At 43.2% G+C, this 24,953-nt stretch overlaps 1 protein-coding gene across 1 annotated transcript; it reads left to right on the top strand.

Moving 5' to 3' along the window:
• The first annotated feature begins 287 nt into the window (after positions 1 to 287).
• hsf4 (heat shock transcription factor 4) lies at positions 288 to 20,478 on the top strand. Its single transcript, XM_005950474.2, has 13 exons — positions 288 to 713; positions 2,799 to 2,907; positions 3,009 to 3,136; positions 3,869 to 3,993; positions 8,062 to 8,137; positions 8,935 to 9,002; positions 10,109 to 10,208; positions 12,302 to 12,420; positions 12,499 to 12,729; positions 12,832 to 12,949; positions 13,943 to 14,008; positions 16,244 to 16,338; positions 18,142 to 20,478. Exons 1-12 carry the CDS (start codon positions 588 to 590, stop codon positions 16,301 to 16,303), a joined length of 1,326 nt encoding a protein of 441 aa, XP_005950536.1. The 5' UTR covers positions 288 to 587; the 3' UTR covers positions 16,304 to 16,338; positions 18,142 to 20,478.
• Positions 20,479 to 24,953: the final 4,475 nt, after the last annotated feature.

Below are 24,953 nucleotides of genomic sequence, written 5' to 3'. Positions count from 1 at the left end.
CTGTGGTTTTACTGTACAAGAGTTACATGTGTACTTAATAATGACACAAAGATATTTAAGATATGCTCACAAATGAATCAATTCTGTCTTTTCTGGCTGACATAAAGGCACACTGCACGCTGTTCACTTTTACCAGTAGCCTTTTGATGGTAGGTCAGCGCTGTGTTATTGAAGCTTTTGTGTGGATGCTGTATTGTTTGACTGGGCGGGAGGCCGGGGTGGGGGGCGGGATTGTGCATGTGTGTGTGTGTGCTGACATGGACCTTCTGTGATGGCTTTCAGCTGGATGGATGATGTGGTACTGAGGACAGTGAGAGGAGAGTGGAAGAGAAAAACAGGGTGAAGGAAGATTTTAAAAACACTCATTAAACAAACGAAGCACGCGGCGAGACGCACGGCTGACTGAGATGGACTCGAAGACACTGAGACAAACTTGGGATTATCAGTAAGGGATCATCAGAAGAGGAGTTTCTCAAACATGGACTAGTCTGGGAGCGTGCACATATATAGACAAACACACACTCACCCTCATACATTCGCACACTCTGTTCCCTCGTGAGAGGCCTTGGAAGCGGACAGGTGCCATTATGCAGGAGTCTCCAGGTGCGGTTGGTGTGGATGGCAGCTACACTAGTAATGTTCCAGCCTTTCTAACTAAGCTGTGGACCCTGGTTGAGGACCCAGACACCAACCACCTTATCTGCTGGAGTGCCGTGAGTCACATCTACATTAATATTAATGGTTACTACTTAATATTAATTTTTAGTACAGTATATATAAGAAGTGAATATGGCATAGGTTGTCTATGAGAGACTGACCAGCTTGTTAAAGCTCTGGGGAAACTGTTGAAGCTGATGTTGCAGCTTCAACAGTACAAAAAATCCTACATGTCTTTATTGTACGGTTGCAAGATCTTTATTTGGTGGTGACTTAGTGGTTTCAGTATCAAGGCTTTGTTATTGGGTTGTTTAGCTTGTTAAGTAGTTGCATTTCTGATATTGATCCTATGTAACAAGTAACTCCATCAGTGGACTAAAGCTTTGAACAGTATCGTAAAGTAAATATTTCTGTTAATCTGAAATAGTAACAAAAATCTATTTGTGTAGTGTGACGGCATCGAGTATGATCACAAATCCAGCACAGAGGCTCTGTCATGTGTCCTCGAGAACACCGCTGTGCATGTAAAGCTCACTGCTCATCCATGTGTGAGTTATTTTAACAAATGCTACACACCTGAAGCGTTACCCCCTTCAAAGCGTGTAACGTTTAGTTACAGCAGACCTTCCCAAAGTGTGGGGCGCAGAGCCATTGCAGGGGGGGCGCGGTATGAAAGGGGGGGACACTTGGACACTGCTAGCACGGGGCGCCCACACAAATGCAAAGCAGGAGATGAAGCATCGCTGGATATGTTTCCAAACCAACTTCATTCTAAGCCAAAGACTAGAAAATATGAAAATATGGTGAAGCAAATCTGCCCTTTGGCTTCACCTGCACAGGTGCAGAGGTAGGTCTCCCTGCAGGGTTGGTTTTCCCTGCGTTGGGAGCAGCGCTGGGCTCTTCAAATCACGGACAAACAGGATCCCACATCCTTGATTTTTAGTTCACAAACACTTGTTGTAATGACTAACTGCTCCTGACATGTTGGAGATGTTTGCTCTGTATACAGTAAAGTTACAGGGGGATACAAATAACATCAGGCTGATCCTGACACGATTTGTTCCCTCGGTTCAAATCACGGACAAACAGGATCCCACAGCTGTTTATGTTTTTAACCCATTTTGAACAGAGAGGCATTTTTGAAAAAAGCAATGAAGCAAAGGTGAAAAATAATAAAAAAAAAAAAAAAACAAGGACAGTAAAATAATCACACGGTGACGCCTCTGCCTTTGTAAATGGAGGGACAGTAACAGCGTGTAAACCTGCAGACAGTCAGATTAACAGTATTTTGTCTCTATCATTCTGCGATTCATCTCCTGTAAACAGTAACGTGGCCACAGCGTGACGTGAAAAAGGCACATACCTTTGACCGTGCGTGACCAACTCTGAATTTCGGTAAAATGTACAAATTTATACCTGCTGATAAGAAAAAAAAAGGACAAAAATGGGCAAAAACTGGGTAAAAGTTCTGTTGTTATTCATTTAATGTTCCCCAATACATGCAGCATCCATATAACGTTGATTTCACCTGGTTTCAAACAGTGATGTTGCATTTTATCACTGACAGACTCTCTGCTTGACCAAAACACCAAATTCCCAAATAGACAAACATTTTCTTTCATGTTTACACCGAGTTTGTGCTGCGCTGCGATACTGACGTTACTCACTGCTAGTTCTGATTAAAATGTGTTATTATTGGGATCAGTCGTCTGTAGACGAACCCCGGCATCGGCCAGTTTTCCAGATGATTCCCTATTGTTAGTATTATTTAATAACTCATAACGTATTATTATTTAAAGCTAACTCAGCTACTTGTAAGAGCTTATCTGGATGTCTGTGAAATCCAGAGATGGAATCAAACGCAGCACAATGGTAACCGTACTCAATGTGTAAACACATTTAAAAAGGCTAAAAGTTAACCTGATCTTCAGTTTCTTCATGTTTTTGGTGGGTCTGAGGAAAAGTACATCACAGCGGTGTTTCCTGTCACACTGAGCTGCCGTACGCTAATGTTTGCAACACAAAAACGATTCAGTACAGATTAGTACGCACATGAATGATGTATTTCTCTCAGTGCTGGATTAGCTATGCACAGAGATCCTGAAAACTGATTCTGCATTTCTGTGTTTTCTCTGTTTCAGACTGGGACTAGTTTCCATGTGTTTGACCAGGGTCGCTTTGCTAAGGAGGTTTTGCCCAAATATTTTAAACACAACAACATGGCAAGCTTCGTCCGGCAACTCAACATGTGTGAGTTTCTCCTCTCCTCTCCTCTCCTCTCCTCTCCTCTCCTCTCCTCTCCTCTCCTCTTCACTCTCCATTTATTTATCAGTCCTACTTTTTGCTTATAGATGGTTTTCGTAAGGTGGTAAACATCGAGCAGAGTGGTTTGGTGAAACCTGAGAGAGACGATACAGAGTTCCAACATCTGTACTTCCTCCAGGGACATGAGCACATGCTGGAACACATCAAAAGAAAGGTATGGATGCAGATAGGAGCAATGTCTCTGAAGGAGTTCTTCATTATGCTAAATTGTTTGTTTTCCTTCATAAAAATTATTAAGATCCAGTCCAGATGCTTTTCTTTTCAAGCTCCTTAGACGACGCTTCTATCAAAGCCAATAACAGTGTGGTGCTTTGACCAAAGTCCAAGACCTTGCTATTGGTCCAGTTAGGTGAAGCTGCACGTTTAGAGAGGGTTTTGCACAAAATATATTATTTCCCTCTTACAAAAAGACATCTGAGAAACAGATTTCTTTTTATATCAGTCTGTAACAAACCATCTCCCTCAGCTCTGGACATCCAGTGACAACATCATACTTCAAGAGTTCAGGCGCACCTTTTTTCACTGAACACTGTTCAAATTTTCACATAAAGGAGATTTAAAAACGTGACATGAAAACACAGCACTGGTGTAGTTTGTGGACATGAACTACCATTCATGTAAAACGTCCGTAGAACTGTAGTTTTTCTGTTGTCATAAATTAATTCTATGCCAAAGTTCTTATGATTTATCTTAACATATAATTCAAATCATTCAAAAATGAGAAATGTGATTTTTCCTTTGCATTTGTGGGAAAGTGAGAAAAATGGACCCGATATTGATGCTTGATAATTGCTGGAGTTATTCATCATTTGAGGTGTTTTTACCTGAACACACAACATCGATGTTAGTTTGGAAATGAGTTACCCAGAATGCATCATGTTTTCAGGTGTCCATAGTGAAGAGTGAAGAGACTAAAGTTCGTCAGGAGGACCTCAGTAAGCTGCTGTACGAAGTCCAGCTTCTCAGGACACAACAGGACAACATGGAGTGTCAGATGCAGGACATGAAGCAGTGAGTACAGGACGTGTGTGTCTGTGTGTCTGTGTGTGTCTGTGTGGGTCTGTGTGGGTCTGTGTGGGCTGTGTGTCTGTGTGTGTCTGTGTGTGTGTGTGTCTGTGTGTGGTCTGTGTGGGTCTGTGTGGGTCTGTTGTGGTCTTGTGTTGTGGTCTGTGTGGTCTGTGTGGTCTGTGTGATCTGTGTGGTCTGTGTGGTCTGTGTGTCTGTGTGGTCTGTGTGGGTCTGTGTGGTCTGTGTGTCTGTGTGGTCTGTGTGGGTCTGTGTGTCTGTGTGCTGTGTGTCTGTGTGTCTCTGTGTGTCTGTGTGTGTCTGTGTGTGTGTGTTGTGTGTCTGTGTGTGTCTGTGTGCTGTTGTGTTGTGTGTGTGTCTGTGTTGTGTGTGTGTGTGTGTCTGTGTGTGTCTGTGTGTGTCTGTGTGTGTCTGTGGTCTGTGTGTGTGTGTGTCTGTGTGTGTGTTGTGTGTCTGTGTGTGTCTGTGTGTGTGTGTTGTGTGTGTGTGTGTGTGTGTGTCTGTGTGTGCGTGCGTCTGTGTGTGTGTGGTTGTGTCTGTGGTTGTGTGGTGTGTGTGTGTGTGTGTGTCTGTGTGTGTGTGTGTTGTGTGTGTGTGTGTGTCTCTGTGTGTGTCCGTGTGTGTAGGTCTGTGTAGGTCTGTGTGGGTCTGTGTGGTCTGTGTGGTCTGTGTGTGTCTGTGTGTGTCTGTGTGTGTCTGTGGTCTGTGTGGGTCTGTGGTGTGTCTGTGTGTCTGTGTGGGTCTGTGTGGTCTGCTGTGCTGTGTTGGTCTGTGTGGTCTGTGTGTCTTGTGTGTCGGTGTCTGTGTGTCTGTGTGTGTCTGTGTTGAGGTCTGTGTGTCTGTGTGTCTTGTTGTGTGTGCTGTGTGTCTGTGTGTCGTTTTGTGTGTGTGTGTGTGTCTGTGTGTGTCTGTGTGTGTCTGTGTGTCTGTGGCTGTGTGGTCTGTGTGGTCTGTGTGTCTGTGTGTGTCTGTCTGTGTGTGCTGTGTGTGTCTGTGTGCTGTGTGGTGTGTGCTGGTCGGTGTTGTGTTGTGTGCTGTGTGTCTGTGTGTGTGTCTTGTGGTCTGTGGTCTGTGTGGTCTGTGTGTTCTGTGTGGTCTGTGTGTGGTCGTTGTGTGTGTCTGTGTGGGTCGTTTGTGTGGTCTGTGTGTCTGTGTGGGCTGTGTGCTGTCTGTGGGGTGGGTGTGTTGTCTTTGTGTCTGTGTGTGTCTGTGTGGTCTGTCTGTTGTGTGTGTGTCTGTGTGTGTGTGTGTCTGTCTGTGTGTGTGTGTCTGATGTTTGTCTGTGTGTGTCTGTCGTGTGCTGAGTCTTGTCGGTTTGTCTGTGCTGTGGTCTGTGTTGTGTGGTCTTGTGGTCTGTGTGTCTGTGTCTGTGTGGGTCTGTGTGTCTGTGTGTGTCTGTGTGTCTTTTGTCTGTGTGGTCTGTGTCTGTGGGTCTGTTGTGTGTCTGTTGTGTGTGTCGTTGCTGTGGTGTCGGTGTTGTGCTACTGTTTGTGTGTGTGCTCTGTGTGGGTCATGTGCTGCTGGTCTGTGCGGGCTGTGTGGTCTTTGTGTGTGGGTCTTGGTGTGCATCGTGGCTGTGTTGCGTGTCTAGTGTCTTGTGGGCTCTGTGTGTCGTTGCTGTTGTGGTCTGTCGTGTGTCTGTGTGTGGTCGTGTGTGTGTGTGTGTGTGTGTGGTGTGTGTGTGTTGTGTGTGTCTTGTGTGTCTGTGTGTGTCTGTGTGTGTCTGTGTGGGTCTGTGTGTCTGTGTGTCTGTGGTCTTGTGTCTGTGTGTGTCTGTGTGTGTGTGTGTCTGTGTGAGTTGTGTGCGTGGGTCTGTGTGTCTGTGTGAGTCTGTGTGTGAGTCTGTGTGTGTGTGCGTGTGAGTCTCTCTGTTGTGTCTGTGTGTGTGTCTGTGTGTGTGTGTGTGTGTGTCTGTGTGTGTCTGTGTCTCTGAGTCTGTGTGTGTCTGTGTGTCTGTGTGTGTCAGTGTGAGTCTGTGTGTGTCTGTGTGTGCGCGTCTGAGTGTGCGTCTGTGTGTGCGTCTGTGTGTGCGTCTGTGTGTGCGTCTGTGTGCGCGTGTGTGTGCGGTGTGTGTGTGTGTGTTTGTGTGTGTGTGCTGTGTGTCTGTGTGTGTGTGAGTGTGTGTCTGTGTGTGTGTGTCTGTGTGTGTGTGTGTCTGTGTGTCTGTGTGTGTATGTGTGTGTGTGTCGTGTGTCGTGTGTGTGTGTGTGTGTGTGTGCTGTCTGTGTGTGTGTGTGTGTGTGTGTGTGTGTGTCTGTGTGTGTCTGTGTGTGTGTGTGTGTGTGTGTGTGTCTGTGTGGGTCTGTGTGTCTGTGTGTGTCTGTGTGGGTCTGTGTGGGTCTGTGTGGGTCTGTGTGTGTCTGTGTGGGTCTGTGCGAACTGATATCACAAGTCCCGCCCCTTCTTGATTTTGATTTGTCATTGTCACAGAGGCGACACTGTTTCAAAAGTTCAACAGATTTTTAGGTAAAAGGAATTTTAGTGCAGCAGAAAATAAAAACACTCAACTTCAGACGATTCGCACAAACGTGCTGAAAAAAGTTCCCTTTGACTCAAAGCCTGAAGTTTCAGACACACGTTTCAGTCCAGTGTGAACTGGAGCATCAGACGTTCTGCAAAATCACTTTGTTTATTTTACTGTAGGTGCAAAAACTACATTTGTAGATTATTACAGTCATAAACACGTGTAAGCACAGAAACGTTTAAGAGTTTATTGAAATTTGAATGTGAATTACTGTGATTGTGGAAGAGTGTTGTGCTGTTCTCTGGAAGAATATAAGCACAGTCTTTCATATTAACTAACAATTATTAAAGCGTAGACACCTAAATAAAAACAGTTAGCCCTTTTGGATCGCTGTGATCCTGTTTTTATTTATTTTAACATTTTAACCTCTGAGGGAGCTGAAAAGTATGATGTGTGTGTGGAGCCCAGAAACGTGACTGACGCTGGTTCGGCTGCATAAAGTGTCCTTGTTCAGTTTTACACTGGCAGAGAAACGACGTCCTTCCTGACTCTTCTGTCTCCTTGAAAAAATATTTCCCATTTTTCTAGTTAAAAACATTTTTTTTATTTGTCCTCTGAACTTATTTTTGGTCAAATAAATACAGCCATGCTACAGCGATGTCCGCTCGTGGTCATCTGACCCACACACTCACACATTGCTGGCCCATGTTGAAGAAAGGGATTGTGTCAGAGCAGCAGCTAACCTGTGTTTTGTTTCTCTTGCTAAGTAGATGACCTCACTTTTTTTCTACACACTATTGTTACTGAACAGAGCTGCTGTGCCTGTTGTGTGGCTGCTTTGTGCTCCGTATTGTTTGTTAATGAGAGAAGAGAATGTTCACCTGCTCACCTGACTAACACACACACACACACACACACACACACATCAGTAACCACTGGTAATCTTCTCAGAAAGGTGAGCACACGTGAACACAGGTGCGTGCATATGTATGTGAGCAATGGTGTGGACATCCATCACAGAAAGTCAGTGTGTCAGCAGGTGGATGATGAAGATCATCGCTGTGTGTTTATGTCACATTTAGACGCCATTGCTTCCTTTAGATACCCTGCACACATTTCCACATTGAGGGAAATTTGGGATTTAACCAACACAACTATTTAAACTTTTCTTCTTTTGCACATCAACAAAACAAAGACAGAATCTTCATTTCCTCAGGGTGGATTGTTTTTAGGCAAACGGAGGAAAAGACAGCTAATAGAGTCATAAATACATTATAGAGATTGCACAGATTGCTGTGCACTGATGCCTGACAGGTTAAATGAAACACTGCTTGTGCCTGAAGCACGCATGCTCGTGAGATTAACCTGAATGAACCTAAAGTAGTGAAAAAAACCTACATGGAAGAATCGACTGTGCTCTGTTCTTTGCATCACATCGAAACCCAGTTTTTAACTCTGCTTATTAAAAACGTAATTAGTCTATAAACAGGTGGCTATAACAAAACGTTCAGGTCGTACTTGTAATGTTTCGCATTGGTTCTGCTCGTTCCGCCTTTCTGATCTCTGCAGTGTTTCCCCTCCGTTTGCAGGCAGAATGAGGTGCTGTGGCGGGAGGTGGTGTCACTGAGACAGAACCACACGCAGCAACAGAAAGTCATGAACAAGGTCAGTCTATGGGTACACATGATGCATTTATATGTTTATGTAAAACACAAATACAAAAGTAAGTAATGAAAGTTTTTGCCTTCACGTTTGACTCACGCTTCTGTATTTCACATGTATCTTCCACTCTAAAGGAATAAACACTGAACAAATACTTCAAAGCTATATTTCGGTGATGTTACCGTTTCTTTCTGTTATCGCTGAGCTTCCAGCATCTTTGTAACTGATGAAACCTGCCAGAGGTCGGCAGCAGGAGTATAATTTTCCTTCCAGACGTTATTCAAACCACACAGTGGATGTTTGTTCTCTGTGGGTTCGTCGCTGTGGTGGAAAGTAAATGAAGTTCTTTTCACAGCTAAGGTGATTTATGTATAAATTTGTGAGACGTTTGAATGCAGGACCGACGGCACTTGTATCACAGTGTTTTACAGTATTTCTTTTGAACTTTTTGTTTTAGAGTTGAAGGTAAATGTTCTGGCGTCATAAAGCATTGTTTCCTTTGCTTTTATAGAGTGCTGTTTTAACACCGTCAGCTAGCTTACTGGATTGTTACTTGAAGCATCAGCACTTTTGCTGCATGTCTGATTCACAAAAAGATGAATCAGTTTATAAAGTGAAAATGTTCAGACCATCAGACCTGAGAAACACAAAGGTTCATCGTCTGAAGATGTGAGCGGGGAGGTTAGGGCTCGTGTCTCTCAGTTTCCTGTTCTGTTTATATCTGAAGGTGAAAAATGAGAGTTGGTGATGTTTTCCTGTGTGAGCTGCTGATTCACACATGCTTGTTCTGTCTTTGCCAGCTGATTCAGTTTCTGTTCAGCCAGATGCAGTCCAACACACCCAGCACTGTGGGCCTAAAGAGAAAGCTGTGAGTAGACACACACCTACACACACAGAGCCGTGCACAAACACACACGGGCGCACAGTAGAGCAATCAACAAAAGTGAGACAAACAGGGCCACAGTGGGGCAGAGGGAAGGGCTGGCTCAGCTGACAAACTGAATAATCGAACTCAACAAGCGATGTGAATGGAGACAAGTGCTGAATCAGTCAGTCAGACACAAACACACACACAGTGAAGGCAGAGCAGGGTGCGCGACCCTGCACGACAGGCTGTGTGTAAAATGCTGGTTCAGCTTTGTTACTGAGAGTGAACGAGGCCGACGTGAGAAAGCAACGGCACGCCGCAACACAAAAGTGCCAAAAAATGTGTATTTCTGGGTCGGGAAGAATTCAGATGTATGCTTTGCAGAAATGTGTGTCTTTTTTTCATACACTTCCACAATCTGGGTTTTGTGTCCTAGTTCATCTACTCTCACTGCAAGTTTCCTTGCTCCAAAATTAACCTTTTAAAAAAGCTTCGAGCTCATTTCTGCATGGGTCTTAACATGTGCATGTAGCATGTAGCATGTACAGTCTAGCATGTTTGCCATCGTACTTTCAGTGTTAGCATGTAAACTGAAGCACAGATTCCTTGGATGGTCTGTATCACCACAGACAAGCATGCAGTTTGTTGGTTAATCCATTAAAAACATTCCACATGCACACCACAGAGGTCCAGTTTAATGATTTAAAACAGTGGAGGTGGGGTCTAGCACACCACTGGCTGCTGCCAGCTGAATTTGCCCTTCAGTGCTGAGATTATTATCCGTGGATATAAAGCACACACACACACAACCATGTGTTTGCTGCATGGACTTGTTGATTAATAAATACAAAACCGAAGGAGCACATGAGCTCTTGAAAGACTGAATCTTGTGACTCGGCATTGTTAATTACATGAAGCCGTGTAACAAACACGGATCGAAAAGAACTGTAGCATTCAGCAGGTTTCAGTGTAAACACCACAGACAAACAGACGTCTGCTCCAGTCACACCAATTAACCATTTGTTAATTAGTACATTGGTGATCATTGTGCGTAGCTGATATTACTACTGTTTTATAACTTAGTGAAACAATAACGCTTCCTCCAGGCCTCTGATGTTGGACGATGGCTCTCCCAGCCCTCCTGCCTCCAAGTTCAGCCATAGTCACCAGATGGAAGCCATCCACGAGCCCTTCTACATCCAGTCGGTGAGAACGACACACCTCAAGTCTGGTTTTCAGTTTGTTGAAAGTACCGTGTGGACACATTTTACTGGGAACTATAATTAATAATCTGCTGTGCTGCTGCTGACCTTCCACATTCAGCACAAACAGCGCTGGTAGCAACATGCAGTCAAATCAGCTCTGAGGTAAACAGCTGGCCTTCCTAAGTGCTCGGCTATGTGCGATTCTAAAATGACCTTTAAAACCAACTGATCGAGTACATACACACTTCCCAATACTGATGAATCTAAATGTAGAACCATGACAGCTACTGTGTTAAATCATAATTTATTATACAGATGAGGACAGAATCATTAGCACCTCTGATACTAATAATGAATCATATCATTTTTGCTGGATAATAGATTCTATTCTTTTGTTGTAGGTTTTGGCAACTCGCACCTACATCGCCTGAAATATCACAGCCCATTCTTCTTTGGCTAATCTCTCAGGCTTCTCCATGTTTGATGGTCTCTTCTTGCATTTACCTCAGTCTGAAGGACTTCAGTGGGATTTAAATCAGTGCATTGTGCAAGCCATTCGATAACATTCACTTTGGCCTTCTGGAGTTAGTTCTTCACTGTGGAGTGCTTGAGGTTTTCTTTCAAAATCTTCTGTTATCTTTCCCGACTCCCCACAGCTGTGTGTCACTGTGGGAATGGTGTCCTTAGGGTTGTCTAAGGAGCTTGGGAAGAAAAGCATCTGGAGATGCTTGAAGACGTTTCACCTCTCATGGTGGAGAGTCCCAGATTTAAGCCCTGTGGGAGTGTTCCCCCAAGAGGGTCATGGACCCCCTATTGATCCTCTACCTAATCCCACGAGCCAAGGTGTGAAACTGGGCGTGGGTCGCAATCAGCCAGGGTTTCAGGTGAACCCGCTGTGAGACTTAGCCCCACCCTGTCATGTGATTTCCTGAGGTCAGATGGCCCAGGATGTGAGTGGTGGTTAAGGCGTCTGGGAAGGATCTCAAAACTGGATTATAGATGGCAGACAGCTGGTGTCGTAAGCCCCGCCCTCTGTTCAAAGATGGTGGTTCACAGTGGGCATAGATGCTTCTTTCACTCCTCTTTCAAACCATCTGTCCTCTCTGTCTAAGATGTGAACACTGGCGTCCTCAAAAGAGTGACCTTTGACCTTTAGATGCAGATGGACCACTGAGTCTTGTCCAGTCGAGGTGGCTCTTCAAACAGGAGAGGCCTCTTCAGATATAAGTAGTGTTTCTAGCCAAAGAGCTCTAGTTTTGTCTTATCTGACCAAAGTCTTCTGGCTTGAAGACGTCTCTTCTGAAGAAGTGGAGTTTTGTTCCTGTGCAGGCTTCTCGTGATTATCTTCTTTGAGACTTCAGTTCCCAACTCGGCCAAGTCATTCACCGGTGTCTCGGTCGTTCTTCTGCTATCTGTAAACACATCTCTCACTAGTTTCCTTCTTTGAAATCTTTTGCTTCCTACCTCTGACAGACTGGCTCTTTACTGTCCAGCTTTCTTTGATGAAACTTCTCACTCCAGTTCATGATACTTGGAATGATAACTTTGGATCCATCTCCTATTTTATGAACATCAACAATTATTTTTTTTCCATTTTAGACAAGCATGTTTATAACTGATGCACTTTTTAACCTTTAATAGGAGGGGTTAATCATTTTGTCCTCATCTGTTTGAATACATATCCTTTAACACTCCGGCGCCATCAATCCAGCTGTTACAGTACGTCACCACTAGGGGGAAGCAATGTGCAGTGACAGATTTAGGGGGCCACCGATGTGCTTCACTGCAGTCCGAGGTCAAACACATGAGTCTGTAAAGGACTGTTACATACAGGCTCTGCTGCAAAGGCAACAATCACAGAAGTGTTGAAGTTGAAAAAAGGTCTAAACGAGTCCAACGAAATTCTGACTTCAACTGTTTTCAGGAACCAAAAGCATTTATGTGGGCTCACAACCAGATATGTTTGAACAGATTCTAGGTTGTGTGTTGTTTTGTTTCTTTAACTAAATACAAGCATCCTGAAAATCGTCAACTTCATTGGTGCTAAATTTATTAGAGCAAAGTGCATCACAGTCCTCTCCTCTTTGCCCTCAGCCATCCAGTGATACTGCTTCCTGCTCTGCTAGCGGACTTGCAGGAGGACCGATTATATCCGATGTTACTGATATGTCTCAGGCGAGCATGGCTCTGCAGATGCAGCCTGATGAGACTAGGTAGGAGATCCATGTGTGACTTTCTTGGCTCACTATTAAAAGCTACTTTTAACACACAACGTGTGACTCTGCTTGTAGGGAGAAGTGCATGATGCTGATCAAAGAGGAGCCTGTGAGTCCAGGGGTACGAGGGGGAGGAAAAGGAAGCAGTGTACCGGGAGGAGAGGCTGTAGCGTTGACCTCCCCCTGTGAGGTGTGCTCCTCTGAACCACCTGTCCTTCCTGTTGCAATGGTCCAATCTGTTCTGGAGGGGAGGGGCTCTGTAGGCTCCATGCTGGAGAGGAGGAGCAAGAGACCTGCTCTGGAGAGGTAGGTGCTCACAGGTGGACGAAGTCATGGAAAATGTAATGCAACAGAAAAGTACTGTGAGGTGTATGAATTGTATAACACATCCTCCATGTGTGTGTGCAGAGCTGAGGTTGCAGACACAGTGGAGAATGTGGACATGAGTCTGGAGGAGCTGCAGCATCTGCTTCTTAGGAGCCATCAGCAGAACGCTGTGGAAGCTGGGACCAGTGCTGTCATGGATGTCAGTAGATATTTGCGACATCAGGCTGACCGATGTCAGTTTGATGATTATTAGGGATGGGTATCGTTTAGGTTTTATCCGATACCAGTACCAAACCGGTACTTTTGAAACGGTGCCGGTGCTTAAACGGTGCTTAAACGGTGCTTAAAGAATCAAGAACACCAACTTTGTCCAAAAACCTCTCATGTTTAACTGTTTTCCACTTTTTCTTTGGTCATTTTAGCCTTTTTGGCCAGGGTGAAGGGAGTATCTGCCATCAAACAAGAAGACAGCCGCATGTAGCTATGATGGTGTTTGCTAGTTCACCTTACATGCATTAATGTAATAACGTGGTTAGCCTACTCAACGTAAATTACACACGAACAACATGAAGCTACTCACGCAGAGAAGAACGGCTGCTGCTGCATCATCATCCTCATCATTTCTGCTACACTGGCAGGGCTAGGGGCCAGGACTCTCCTCTTCGGGTTCTTGGGGGATGTTGCTAACTCCGGGTCCGATAACAGGCACCACACCCGCAGTAGATGTGCTCGGTGTGAGGTCTCGCAGCAAGCTATCAAATACGGCGCATTTCTCGGCTTTTAAAAAACGCTATGCGTCGCCAGGTGTTTCATCAGATTTGAGGTGTTACCTCCTTTGACAGTATCACAGTATCAGCTTAAAGCACTTGTTGCTGCTGAGTTTGCATCTTTTGCTGTGAAGTACAGCCAGACTTTGACCGCTTCACCTTGGGCGTTTTTATAAGAACGTACGTACCCAGGCCCGCCTACTACGCTCGCAAAGGTAAAATGATTGGCTAGAATCCAAAGTGTATGACATCTCAGTAAAAAAAAAAAAGCAGAAATGAAGCACCGAAATGTGCGCTGCTTTTCGGTCTGGTTACTAAAGTTTATGTCAGCACCCGGTACCCATCCCTAATGATTATAGACAGCAGCCAGCGGAGTGTATTATTGTATTCATATCATTATGCTTCTTCCCCCCTGTTTCTTCTAGCCTTTCAGTCTAAGTCTGCCTCTGACTGAGTGGAACTTCACAGAGATGGAGTCCAACCTCAAACCAGTAAGTTTAGTCATGTGACTCTCAAAGCTTTAGTCACTGGGAGGTAAACCAGCTCAATAATATTGAAAAGACCCAACAATCCCCTACGAGCAAGCACGTGGCGATGATGGAGAGACTTTCATCTTCTATTTTATTTCCAGTTTCAGTAACATTAAATTCAATGTTCATCTGATTCTTAGACATTTTTCCGCACAGCAACACAAGTCCTTCAGTTTCACTACGAGGATGTGCATCCGTGTGAAAACACTGATCAGATACAAAGTGAATGCTGTAACAGGATCAGTCACATCAGTGCAGTGTGAAAAAGCCCCAGCAGGTGGAGCTTTACTACAGCAGCTCCATACTGCTCTGTGACAGAGACACTTAAGGAAGCAGAATGTGACTCTGATACAAACTCCAGATGTTTTTATACCGTTCACCTCGTGGGAAGCTCTCACTACCAGCAGCTGCAGGAGGACAAAATATTCTTCTTACAGCCTCATATTCACTGGAGTTTAGTGATGTTATGTATGAGACCTCTCCACCTTTGAGGATCTTTGAGAGTCTTCTGCAGATCTCCTCCTGATTGGTTGATCCCATGAGCTGGCCTATTGATGTGTCACCTGCTGATTGGTTCCTGTGAACATTTTAAAAACACTGGTTCCTGCTCAGCCTCCAGTCAGTGATGATGAACTGACTCTGACACCGGAGCTCCCCAGTCTCTTATTTTGTAAAGCATCTCAGCCTTTCCTGTGGTGCCAGCACTCTTGTGTGGGGGTAAAAATGAGTGTGTTCAGACCCTGTAGCACAAAGTTTCTCTCCTCTCAAGCCTTGGGGTTCTCATCAATCAGTCACCATGATACTTTGGAATGATCTACAGCAGCAGGGGAAACCTGCTCGTGAGTCTGCTGGAGTTGAAACTTCTTTTGAAGTAAATAAACATAATTTGTCCATGCACTGCAGACCAACCCAACTCTGGCTAAATGTCTGCTGCCAGCTCAAGCAGTGAAGGTTTTGGGAACACTTTGGAAGGCTGTGCCTTTTCTGGCTTTCTCCTCGGTCACTATTGTTGGAGTTTCTTCAGTCAGATTTTCCCCCACTTTCGTGCCTCAGAGGTGCAGCCCTCTTTCTCGATACATCGTCACCAACATCTGGCTTTTTAAAAACCCCACTTTGAGAGATCTGCATTTTTAAAAAATAGCCTTGAAGAATGGTCACATGGTAACCTAGTGCCATGAAATGTTGATCTGAAGTCAAAGGAGCTTGCAAAGAAAAGCGTCTGGACTTCTTTAAGTTGCTCTTGAAGACGTTTCACCTTCATCCGAGAAGCTTCTTCAGTTCTAAGGTCAAATGGTGGAGAGTCCCAGATTTAAACCTAGTGGGAGTTTCCCCCCACAGAGGGACAAAGGACCCCCTGATGATCCTCTACCTAATCACCTGAGCCTAGGTGTGAAAGTGGGTGTGGGTCCCAATCAGCCAGAGTTTCAGGTGAGCTCGTTGTGAAACCTGGCCCCACCTTATCATGTGAATTCCTGAGATCAGATGGCCCAGGATGTGATCCTGTGTCGCCACATTGTTATATCTGCCATCCTATATTTCACATGTACAGCACAGGTGGCTTCAGATACCCCCCCCAGTCATGTTGACTGAAGACACAAAGACAAGCTGTGGAGCCCTGCTAGTTCTTTCAGTCCATGTTCAACAACGCACGACCGTTTAATACAACTGTTACTTTAACTTGTGGTCTGAGTCTTAATTCATTCTTCATCCTGCTTCTGTTCCTCTTCAATTTAGATGAGAACACTTGATTGTTGATATTTTCTCTGTGTGATTGTAGAGTCTTTACCTAACAGTATAAAATGCATCGAGGTGGTTGTTGTAAATAAAATTGAGCTGAGATTATTCAGTAATTATAAATACATAAAATTCAGAGTTTTGTATGAAGAACACATAAAGTGTGATTTGGTGTATTTTGGATGTTTTAAAGCCACTAAAATTACAACCTTTTATTAAATGTTCAAAGCTCCCTTTAGTGCCACGTTTGTTCATAATCTTTTCTGTTCCCAGCATTTACAGCCTTAGTGTTTATTAGCATAGATATTTCATAACAACATGAATGAGTGAATGATTTATTAGCTCATACTGAGTTTTGTACAGTGCAGTCCTCACATATTTGTTGTGTAAACAAATTGTTTGATATAATATGAAACGTTTCTGTTGGGGTTTATTTTAACGTGTGCATGTTTATTTTCACAGTACATGTTCCAGAACCAGGAAGTCGAGGCTTTTCCAGCCGCTGGCTGTGAAGAACAGTGAATTTGTGCCGTGAATAGTCCTTTCTGAGGCGAAAGGTAACAGTCTCTTGTTTAAGACTAATGTCAATGCAGCTTCATATCTTCAGACTAATCGAACTATCAAACAAATGCATTTCTTTGTGCACGAATGCAGGACTGTTTTTTACAGTGTTGTCACGTCACGAAGAAATGATTCAATCAGCGTATTTCTCACATCAGCCACAAACCACACGCGTGCTTCATCTGACCGAATCGTATTCGTTTAGCTGCTGGAAAGTGTTTTGGTAACTTTTTGTGATTTAAATAGACTTTTTGCCCGTACACAATGAGACACAGCTTCTCATTGTTCGTTCATAGATCCCCCTGGTATTACACTGAAAATAAACATTGTAATGTATTAACAGATATAAAAATCGTGACACAGCTCCTCGCTGCTCGCACACAGCAGACCTGCTCTCTGATTCCTGTTCAGGTTTGCCATCGTGTGGTCAGAATCAGACTTCATAGGTTCAGAAGTCTTTGGATGACGAGAACATTTTAGCTTCTGTGTATCGACCTCGGGCAGCACGGTGGCACGGTGGTTAGCACTGTTGCCGCACAGCAACAAGGTCCTGAGTTCAATTCCACCATCAGGCCGGGGTCTTTCTGTGTGGAGTTTGCATGTTCTCCCCGTGTTTGCGTGGGTTCTCTCCAAAGACATGCAGCTTGTGGTGATAGGTTAATTGATTAATCCAAATTGTCACTAGGTGTGAGTGTGAATGGTTGTCTGTCCCTGTGTGTTGGCCCTGCGACAGACTGGCGACCTGTCCAGGGTGTACCCTGCCTTTTGCCCTATGACAGCTGGGATAGGCTCCAGCGCCCCCCGCGACCCTGAAAAGGATAAGCGGAAGCAAATGGATGTATCGACCTCGTAGATCGTTAGTTAAGCAACCTGGGACTGAGGGGGCGGCTGAATCCTTGGTTTGGGCTCAGGAGGAGACTCACGTTGCTTTGGGATGTGTCAGGGAGGAAGTTTAAGAATCTGCTGCATCAGATCTGTGGAGGTACCTGCTATGGTGACCTCTTGAAAGTATAAATAGTTGTTGTCACTTTTAAATAAAATGAGTGGCTTTAATGCTTGCATGAATGAAACCGTTATTATAAAGACATCACTTGACCCACATGTCCAAACTCCTGAAAGAGTAGCTGATCGCAGCACAGAAACAGCTTTAGTGAAGGTTACAGCTGATACTCTTAGAGCCTGCTAGACCTCAGTTTGACACCTCAAACCTTTATATTTTATTACAGAGATTAGCATGCTGTAGGCTTTAAATGTACTGTGTGCAGCGGATGAACCAAATCTCTTTAATGTGCTCCAATTTTTAATATAAATGGGGAGTCTTCTTCACATATTAAGGTTAATTATGGGGTTCCAGTGGGCTCTGCGCCGGGGCCGGCCCTGTTTACATTATACATGCTTCCCTCAGGCAGTATCATCAGCATACATTTTCATTGCTGCTCAGATGATACCCAGCCAGAAACAGAGAGCATATTTCTCCCATATTGACTTCCTGTTAAATCTGGAACTGAATTTAAAATCCTTGAATAATCAGATTGGCCCTTATGCCAAAGACTTCGCAGCACCACATCAGAACAGAGCTCCTCGCTCTCAGACCGCTTCTGGTTCGTTTAAAGGAGAACGGGCGGCAGAGCTTTCAGCGTTCAGGCTGCTGTTCTATAAAACTAGACGTTTTTTGTAATGTAAAGGTTTGTAACCTCATCTGCATTATTTTTAATAAGAAAATGAACGTGATGCCACACCGATGACTGAAAACTGTGTCCTCAGTTTCTGACGCTCCTTTCTCCTGTTTGTGTCTGCAGGTCACAGACGCTGCTGTTACGCTTTGTACTCCAGTGGGCACCAGTTTGAGCCCCAGGCCCTGCCAGGCTATTTCCTACACGTGACTTTGATTTTATTCTTTATACATCCACATGCCTACAACAGAAAAAGGTCTCTGCAGTCTTTTTGATCAAAGCTTTTACTTCCTGGTTTTTTGACTTCATCGGATCTATCAGCTGTCTGCTCTGTGGGCGTGAACGATACCCACATGGCGAAAAAAGATGTTAGTGACTATGATTTTCACAGTTAACCAATCACAGAAGAGCATTACGACAGCCTTACATCTAGACTCTGATATTAAGCCGGATGGATGCAGACGGTGCATTCTTGGCTCCTGCACTTTAGTCTTTGTGTGAGAGGGAGTTCCTGCTTGGAGAGGTGACTTTTTCTTCCTATAAAGATTTCACGACAGATGAATATTTTTTATTAGTTTATCCTTATTAAGAATATGATGTATTTGTATCAAAGAAGAAACTTTGGCAGATTTTATGTGATTTTCTCAGTCTGTGTAGGAGTGTAGATTTTGAGGTATACTTTAGGCATTTGAAAAAAAGCATATACTTCAGAGAGATAAGCGTGTTAGCGTTTCTATCAAGCTGTGTTAAAATCCATAAAGAAGGCTCTCTGAAATCTATTGCAGTAGAAGGTAACACCCATCTTTGCACAGTCCCAACGTGAAGCCTGGGATTCGATTCTTTCTCTTCTGTCTGATTTAAGTGTTAAGTTTTAATAGACAGATTCTCATTTGACAAAATCTACACTGGACACTACGGCATATTTGCACAATCGGTATATCTAGTCATTTATCTCTAGTTACAACAGTGGGTCATTGATTTCCTGTTTGTAAATAGCCAGCACTGGGTTGCTCAGTAAATGAATGACAGCATTTTTAAACCGTAATCTTTCATCTTGGAGACGAGTGGTCACACAGTGTTGCTGCACTTGTATCTGTGCTCAGTGCTACACATGCATAAAAACCAAAGTCAGGACAGGGGGCTACGCCAAAACCACAAGGAGAAGAAGAATTCGTCAGCTGTCCAGGAGCCGGTGTTTACTTTCACTTTGTTTCACTGAATGTACGGTGGGGTGATTACTTGATAATTGAATCTTTTACCTGCTTGAAGGAATGCGTCTTATTTACTCTGGATAACGACAGTTTATTAATGATTATGCCGTTGGACATCGAATATTAGTCCTCACCACTGTTTGGAGGCAGTAGATGAACTTGAATTGTGCAATACTGTACAGAACTGTGAGAAACTGCAATGACCATAGGAATGTAGAGAGCAGCAGCTGTAAGTGGTGGACTGGAAAGCACCATAGAAAGATGCACTGCAGAAGGATAATGTTAGCTTGTGAGCCTAAAAGCCCCGCTATTCATACAGAGTCTGACAAAAGCTTCAAATTTTAGTAGCATTAGTGAGGAGGTCAGCTGCAGCACTGCCTGCAGCAAGGCCACGACCAACATCGTGCTGCATCGTGTAGCCGCGCCTCAGTACCTCGGCGCTTAACCAAAATCACGACTTGTGCAGAAAATCTGCAGCTTTTGCCCACAATGTGAAGCTGACCATCATGGTTTTTTCCCCATATATACATATATATGTATGTATATATGTTTTTTTTACATACACAAACATATACACTTGCAGGCTAACATTTGATTATTTCATTCTCCATGCAGCTTTTGGAAAAGGGACGGAAAGCAAGTTGTGGTGTAAACAAATGAAATTGCACTAAAAATGACAGTTGTATGATATTTGAGAGTACACAGTACATTTTAGACATAGCATTTATTTGTGTTCCTCATAATAAATATGAGTGTAATTACTTTTTTCCAAGGAGTGATGAATACATGCATTCAGCTGCTGTTGTGTTCTTAATTTATTCCGTTTTCCACTTTTAATCATTTGCACTGGAAATGATCAAACTGTGTGTTCAGATGACATTATGCCTGTCGGGATTGCAGACAGATAAATAAGTATTGATGTTCAACGAGTGAAAAGATCTCTGCTGTAACAAAGCCTGGCATCCAAAAGCACCTCTGCACACTGAATGGACTCTAAGAAATGTGCATAGAAACACACATCACGTATATTAAAGCAGAAAATCCTGTCGACACCGGCTGTCAGTGAAGACAAAGACATGATCTCAGTGCTTAGATGCTTTTGAAAGTGGGCCGCTGAAAATGTGAATTGTTTTAAATGGATTTTTATTTTTAAAGAATAAAGTGTATCGTTACAGGGAGTCAAAGAAACTGAACATGTATTCCACCTGTGTGTGAAATATTTAAATGGATACTCCAAATAAAAATTCATAATAAACAAATTATCTATTTGAAGGATTCATCAGAATGTGTTAAACTGTATTTATTCTGTTTTATGTAAACAGCTAACAGGAGCATGCTAAGTTAGCTTGTTAGCTAGCTTTTATCTAAAGCAGGGTGACCAACCGTCCTCTTTTCCCCGGACATGTCCTCTTTTCACGTTCTGTCCGGGGGGATTTTCGAGATTGATAAAAATGTCCGGGTTTTCCTATATTCTGACAGAGGACCCATGTGTGTGACGTCATCCCCAATCTGCTGCTTTGTGAGCACGTTCTGCGCTCACAGACTAGTGATGGGATTTCCGGCTCTTTTTAGAGGGAAACTTATCTCACTACAACGTAGTGCCGAAAACATGACTCGCAGCTCGACACAGCTACTGTAACATAAGACTAACATCCAGCTAACCACAGCTAAAAGATATTTAGAGAAAACTTACTCAGGTTACACGAGCGGAGTTGTTGCACGCTGAAAAGTTGGTTTGTTTTGGCTCTCACTGAAGACACTGCAGACACAGCTGTTCTTTTGTGCTGCTTTTAAGCGAAACATCCTTTGTATGTGAGGCCAAGGCTGTTCATCCTCTTCAGCTCTAGCGTAGACGACTGGCTCTGCCATGTTTTCATGTTTCTTCTTTACGTGTGTCGCTACTTTGAAACGCTTGGGCCGCTCTGCCCGCCACAGTTTCAAACTGGTCATGTGACTGCATGGCCACATCTGATTGGTAAAAAAGTTACCGGAAACTCCACTGGCGGCATGTTATCTAATGTGTTAAACTAATTATTTTTTCAAAGAGTAACGAGTCGAATTTTGCAAATGTAGCGGAGTAAAAGTACCGTTTCTTCTTCACAAATGTATTTAAGTAAAAAGTATCGTGCAAAAAAAGGTACTTTAAAAGTACATTTTTTTTCAAAAACTTACTCAAGTAAATGTAACGGAGTAAATGTAACTCGTTACTACCCACCTCTGCCTGCAGTCTATCTGGATCAGATATAAACCAAGTTTAGGTGGAGGATATTCTCATTGTGCTGACTTTTTGCAGTCAGTTACAATAACTCGTACTGCGTGCTAGCTAGCATGACGGAGTTTCTATACAGCTGGGTGGTGCTATGATGTTACTGATAGTGAACTTTATTTTATTCATAAGATTATTAGAGTTGCCAACCTTCCGGTAAAAAGAAAAAAAAAGCTGAAAAGGAACAGTTTGTCCCGGACTTCAGCTAGAATGAAAAAAAGACACAAAGCTGGAGTTTTTCTGTCGTTATGCTGTCAGCTGTTTCTTCTTCTCTCATTCTCCCCCCTCCCTCTCCTGTTGCTCCTTCAATCATGAAACTGATCAATGATCAGCTGATCGGCTTTTCTCTCTTCTTTGTTTATCACCCACTTTGCGCCAGAAAGAGGAAACCAGCGGATGTCGCGCTAAACAACAGCAGCACGTTTAAGCTTGATCAGCTGTTGTTAGAATTTATTTAATATTAATTTCTAGTATCAGCTGATGTTTGCTGGAGCCACAGCTGTAAAGCTGCTGGTCATAATGGTTTGGATATGTGGTGAGAGGGAAACATGAAGATGAAACCAGGAGATGTCCTTACTGGATCATCAGAGCTGAACAGGTGATGGAGAAACAGGTTTACCTTTTAGGTGACATGGATGAGTTGAAGTTATGAACTGTTTCTGAGAGACAAATAACACCAGGATCCTTTTTTAGGTAGCTGACAGCTGGTAACTGTGCAGGGGCGGGTCTAGCAAAGTGTTGCCAGGGGGGCAGGTAGGGCATTAACAGGGAGAGGGGGGCACAAAGAAATACTTTTCTTTCTTATTCTCATTTAAAATGTCTATCTTTTAAAAAATAATTATCTGAATTTTACAACCAAAATTTTCATCTGACATTCAATGTATAGAAATCACACATATACCAACAAGACTGTGCATCACTGTCACAACAGCGTCTGTTTTCATTCAAAGGCTTTATAGCTTTAATACCTGGGGGGCCGGTCTCTAGTCAAAATGCCCGGGCCCATTTTTTGTTTCTTTAAGCAAGTTCTTCATGACTGAGCCAAGTGTCCTCTCTTTTGGAAATCAAAATATGGTCACCCTAATCTAAAGTAATCAGATTCCCAGATTTGTTTATTTACTTTTTTATTATTAGTTTTAATTTGATAACCTTTTCAGATTCTGGTGCAGCAAAACTCAAAGACAAACAGGGCCATCATTTTGGGCTCCACACTTTAATTCTCCATGCTAGCCCTAGCACTGCGCACACATGCATCAATATTGTGTTTAGATAATACAGTGTAAGTGTTTTTAATGATAATGTCATTAGATCTTTTTTTTGGCACCTTACACCTGTCAAAGTGACCGTGTGGAGTGGAAAAGTAGTGAAGGAAACGTGCCTTTTATTGATGCCAGAAAACAGAAAATGAACCGAACACGAAAAACCAGATAAATGAGAAACTAATTTTAAAAAACCTAAACTGGGAAAACTAAACACATGAAAACCAGGAACACCTGAGACACGGAAGCAACAAACAGAGGAAGGCACAGGGCTGAAATAAGACCCAGGAGGAGAGCACAGCCGAGAGCAATCACAAGCAAGGAAACCCGGGGGAAGCACTTAAAACACTGAACACGAGACTATCAAAGTAAAACAGGAACATGAGACGAGCACAGAGGCAGAATTCAGGAGACAAGAAAGTAAATAACAGTGAAATTAAAGACTATTAATAATTCAAAATACGAAGCACAGGGTCACCCACGCAGGACATACCTCTATAAATCTATAACATGGTATAAACAGATTTTTTACTGCTTAAACACATTTATTTAAAACATTAATTATATCCATTTTAAACAAAGACACTAAAGCGTCTGTGTGCTGAGACCTCGTGGAGCACAAACAGCTTTTATGATTAAGCCGATTTACGTACTGAAAGCTCTCTGCGCCTGCAGCAATCATAGTGCAGAGAAACTACTCTGTTTGTGTGGGTTACAATGGTAATGTATTATTATTATTACAAAAGGAAAATACATTTCCCATGAGGCCTTTTGCATTCACACATTTATATACATGTGGGGCTGGCTCAGTGTCAGCAACGAGGTTTGATCCGTTTGGCCTGGCAGCAGGTTTTAGGGTAGGATGCACAAAGGGTCTCCCTGCACCAAATACAGGTTGGTTACGTAATTTCCTTAGGGATTAATAAAGTATTCTGATTCTGAAGAAATAACACAAATACATCATTTTCTGTTAGAAATAAAGCTAACTAACGTTAGGAAACTCAAGCAGTTTGTTATGAGCTGCCTCTTTTTTCTTTTTTGAAACAAACTTCACACTTCAGAGCCGTCCTGCAGTCTTACCGCTCAGCATCCGTTACAGGAAATTGAGCTATACAAGGCTGATATTATGCCCCTTGAGGTTGGGTTGACCATTAAAAAATCATCTACTGGATTGTGTGGAGGCATTTGGGGGAATTCTGCTGTCACACTCTGCACGTAGTGTCCGCCCTGTAAGAACCGAAAAAACTGAGCTGCAGCTACGCCAAATTTGGTGGATATTTGAGAGAAACTTACAAATTGTCCATCTTCATTTAAGTCTGCAAAGGATTTTAGGCCCTTTCTATGCCAGATATGAAAAGCATTATCTGCCACTGAGGGAACAAATAGGTGGTTTGCTGCAACTGGGCTTTGAAGTGAGAAAGCCCGGAGACCCAGACTCTTCCTAAACTGAGACCAGATTCTAAGAGATTGCTGGACAACTCTATTGTTACTGGGTAGAGGCAATGCCAAAGGGAGTGATGAACCTAAGGTCGCAGGTAGAGAAATTTTCCCACTTGAGTATGACTCCATGGCAACCCAAACTGGTTGTGACGGTTCGAGATGGTAGTGTCTCCAATACAACAAACACCTGATATTGGCGGCCCAATAATAGTACTGGAAATTAGGGAGGCCTAAACCTCCAACCGGCTTGGGCCTTTGAAGAATAGATTTCTTCAATTTGGGAGGTTTACCATTCCAAATAAATGAAGTGATTAGTGAGTCTAGAGATTTAAAAAATGATTTTGGAATCAGGATAGGGAGGCATTGAAAAACATATAAGAATATAAGTACAAAATATTTATGACCACGATTTGAGCCCGTACACACCCTGCCACCCTCGGCTCCACCTGCAGATTCTGGCCAATAAAAAGTTATGAACTATAATCTGCACTTTAAAAACTGCAAACTTGAAAAGCTCTTAGCTCTTTTCTTTAGACAGACCTTGAAATGTGCAGTATTCGTTTTGCAGGCTGACAGACACCAGATCGATGCAGATACATATTCCTGAAGGACGTACACAGAGTCATCAAGAGGAAAAGCATTTTGGATTCCCTCCCAAAGATAAAAACAAGTTTGTTTATATATATTGAAAATAATCTGTATTGATATCTCTGTAAATTAACAGTAATAATGAATACTGCAAAAAGTCAAGAATGACTTCAT

The sequence above is a fragment of the Haplochromis burtoni genome, unplaced genomic scaffold (genome assembly GCF_018398535.1).
Source record: "Haplochromis burtoni strain Fernald_Lab_line unplaced genomic scaffold, NCSU_Asbu1 Contig_792, whole genome shotgun sequence".
In the NCBI taxonomy this organism is placed as follows: Eukaryota; Metazoa; Chordata; class Actinopteri; order Cichliformes; family Cichlidae; genus Haplochromis; species Haplochromis burtoni.
This window is presented reverse-complemented; position numbering and strand designations above follow the sequence as displayed.

Excerpts from the sequence above, each read along its gene's own strand:
- hsf4 (XM_005950474.2), top strand. The coding sequence starts at position 588 with ATGCAGGAGTCTCCAGGTGCGGTTGGTGTGGATGGCAGCTACACTAGT. Across the intron at positions 714-2,798 it reads ACCTTATCTGCTGGAGTGCC|ACTGGGACTAGTTTCCATGT; the intron begins GTGAGTCACATC and ends TCTCTGTTTCAG. Across the intron at positions 12,730-12,831 it reads AAGAGACCTGCTCTGGAGAG|AGCTGAGGTTGCAGACACAG; the intron begins GTAGGTGCTCAC and ends GTGTGTGTGCAG.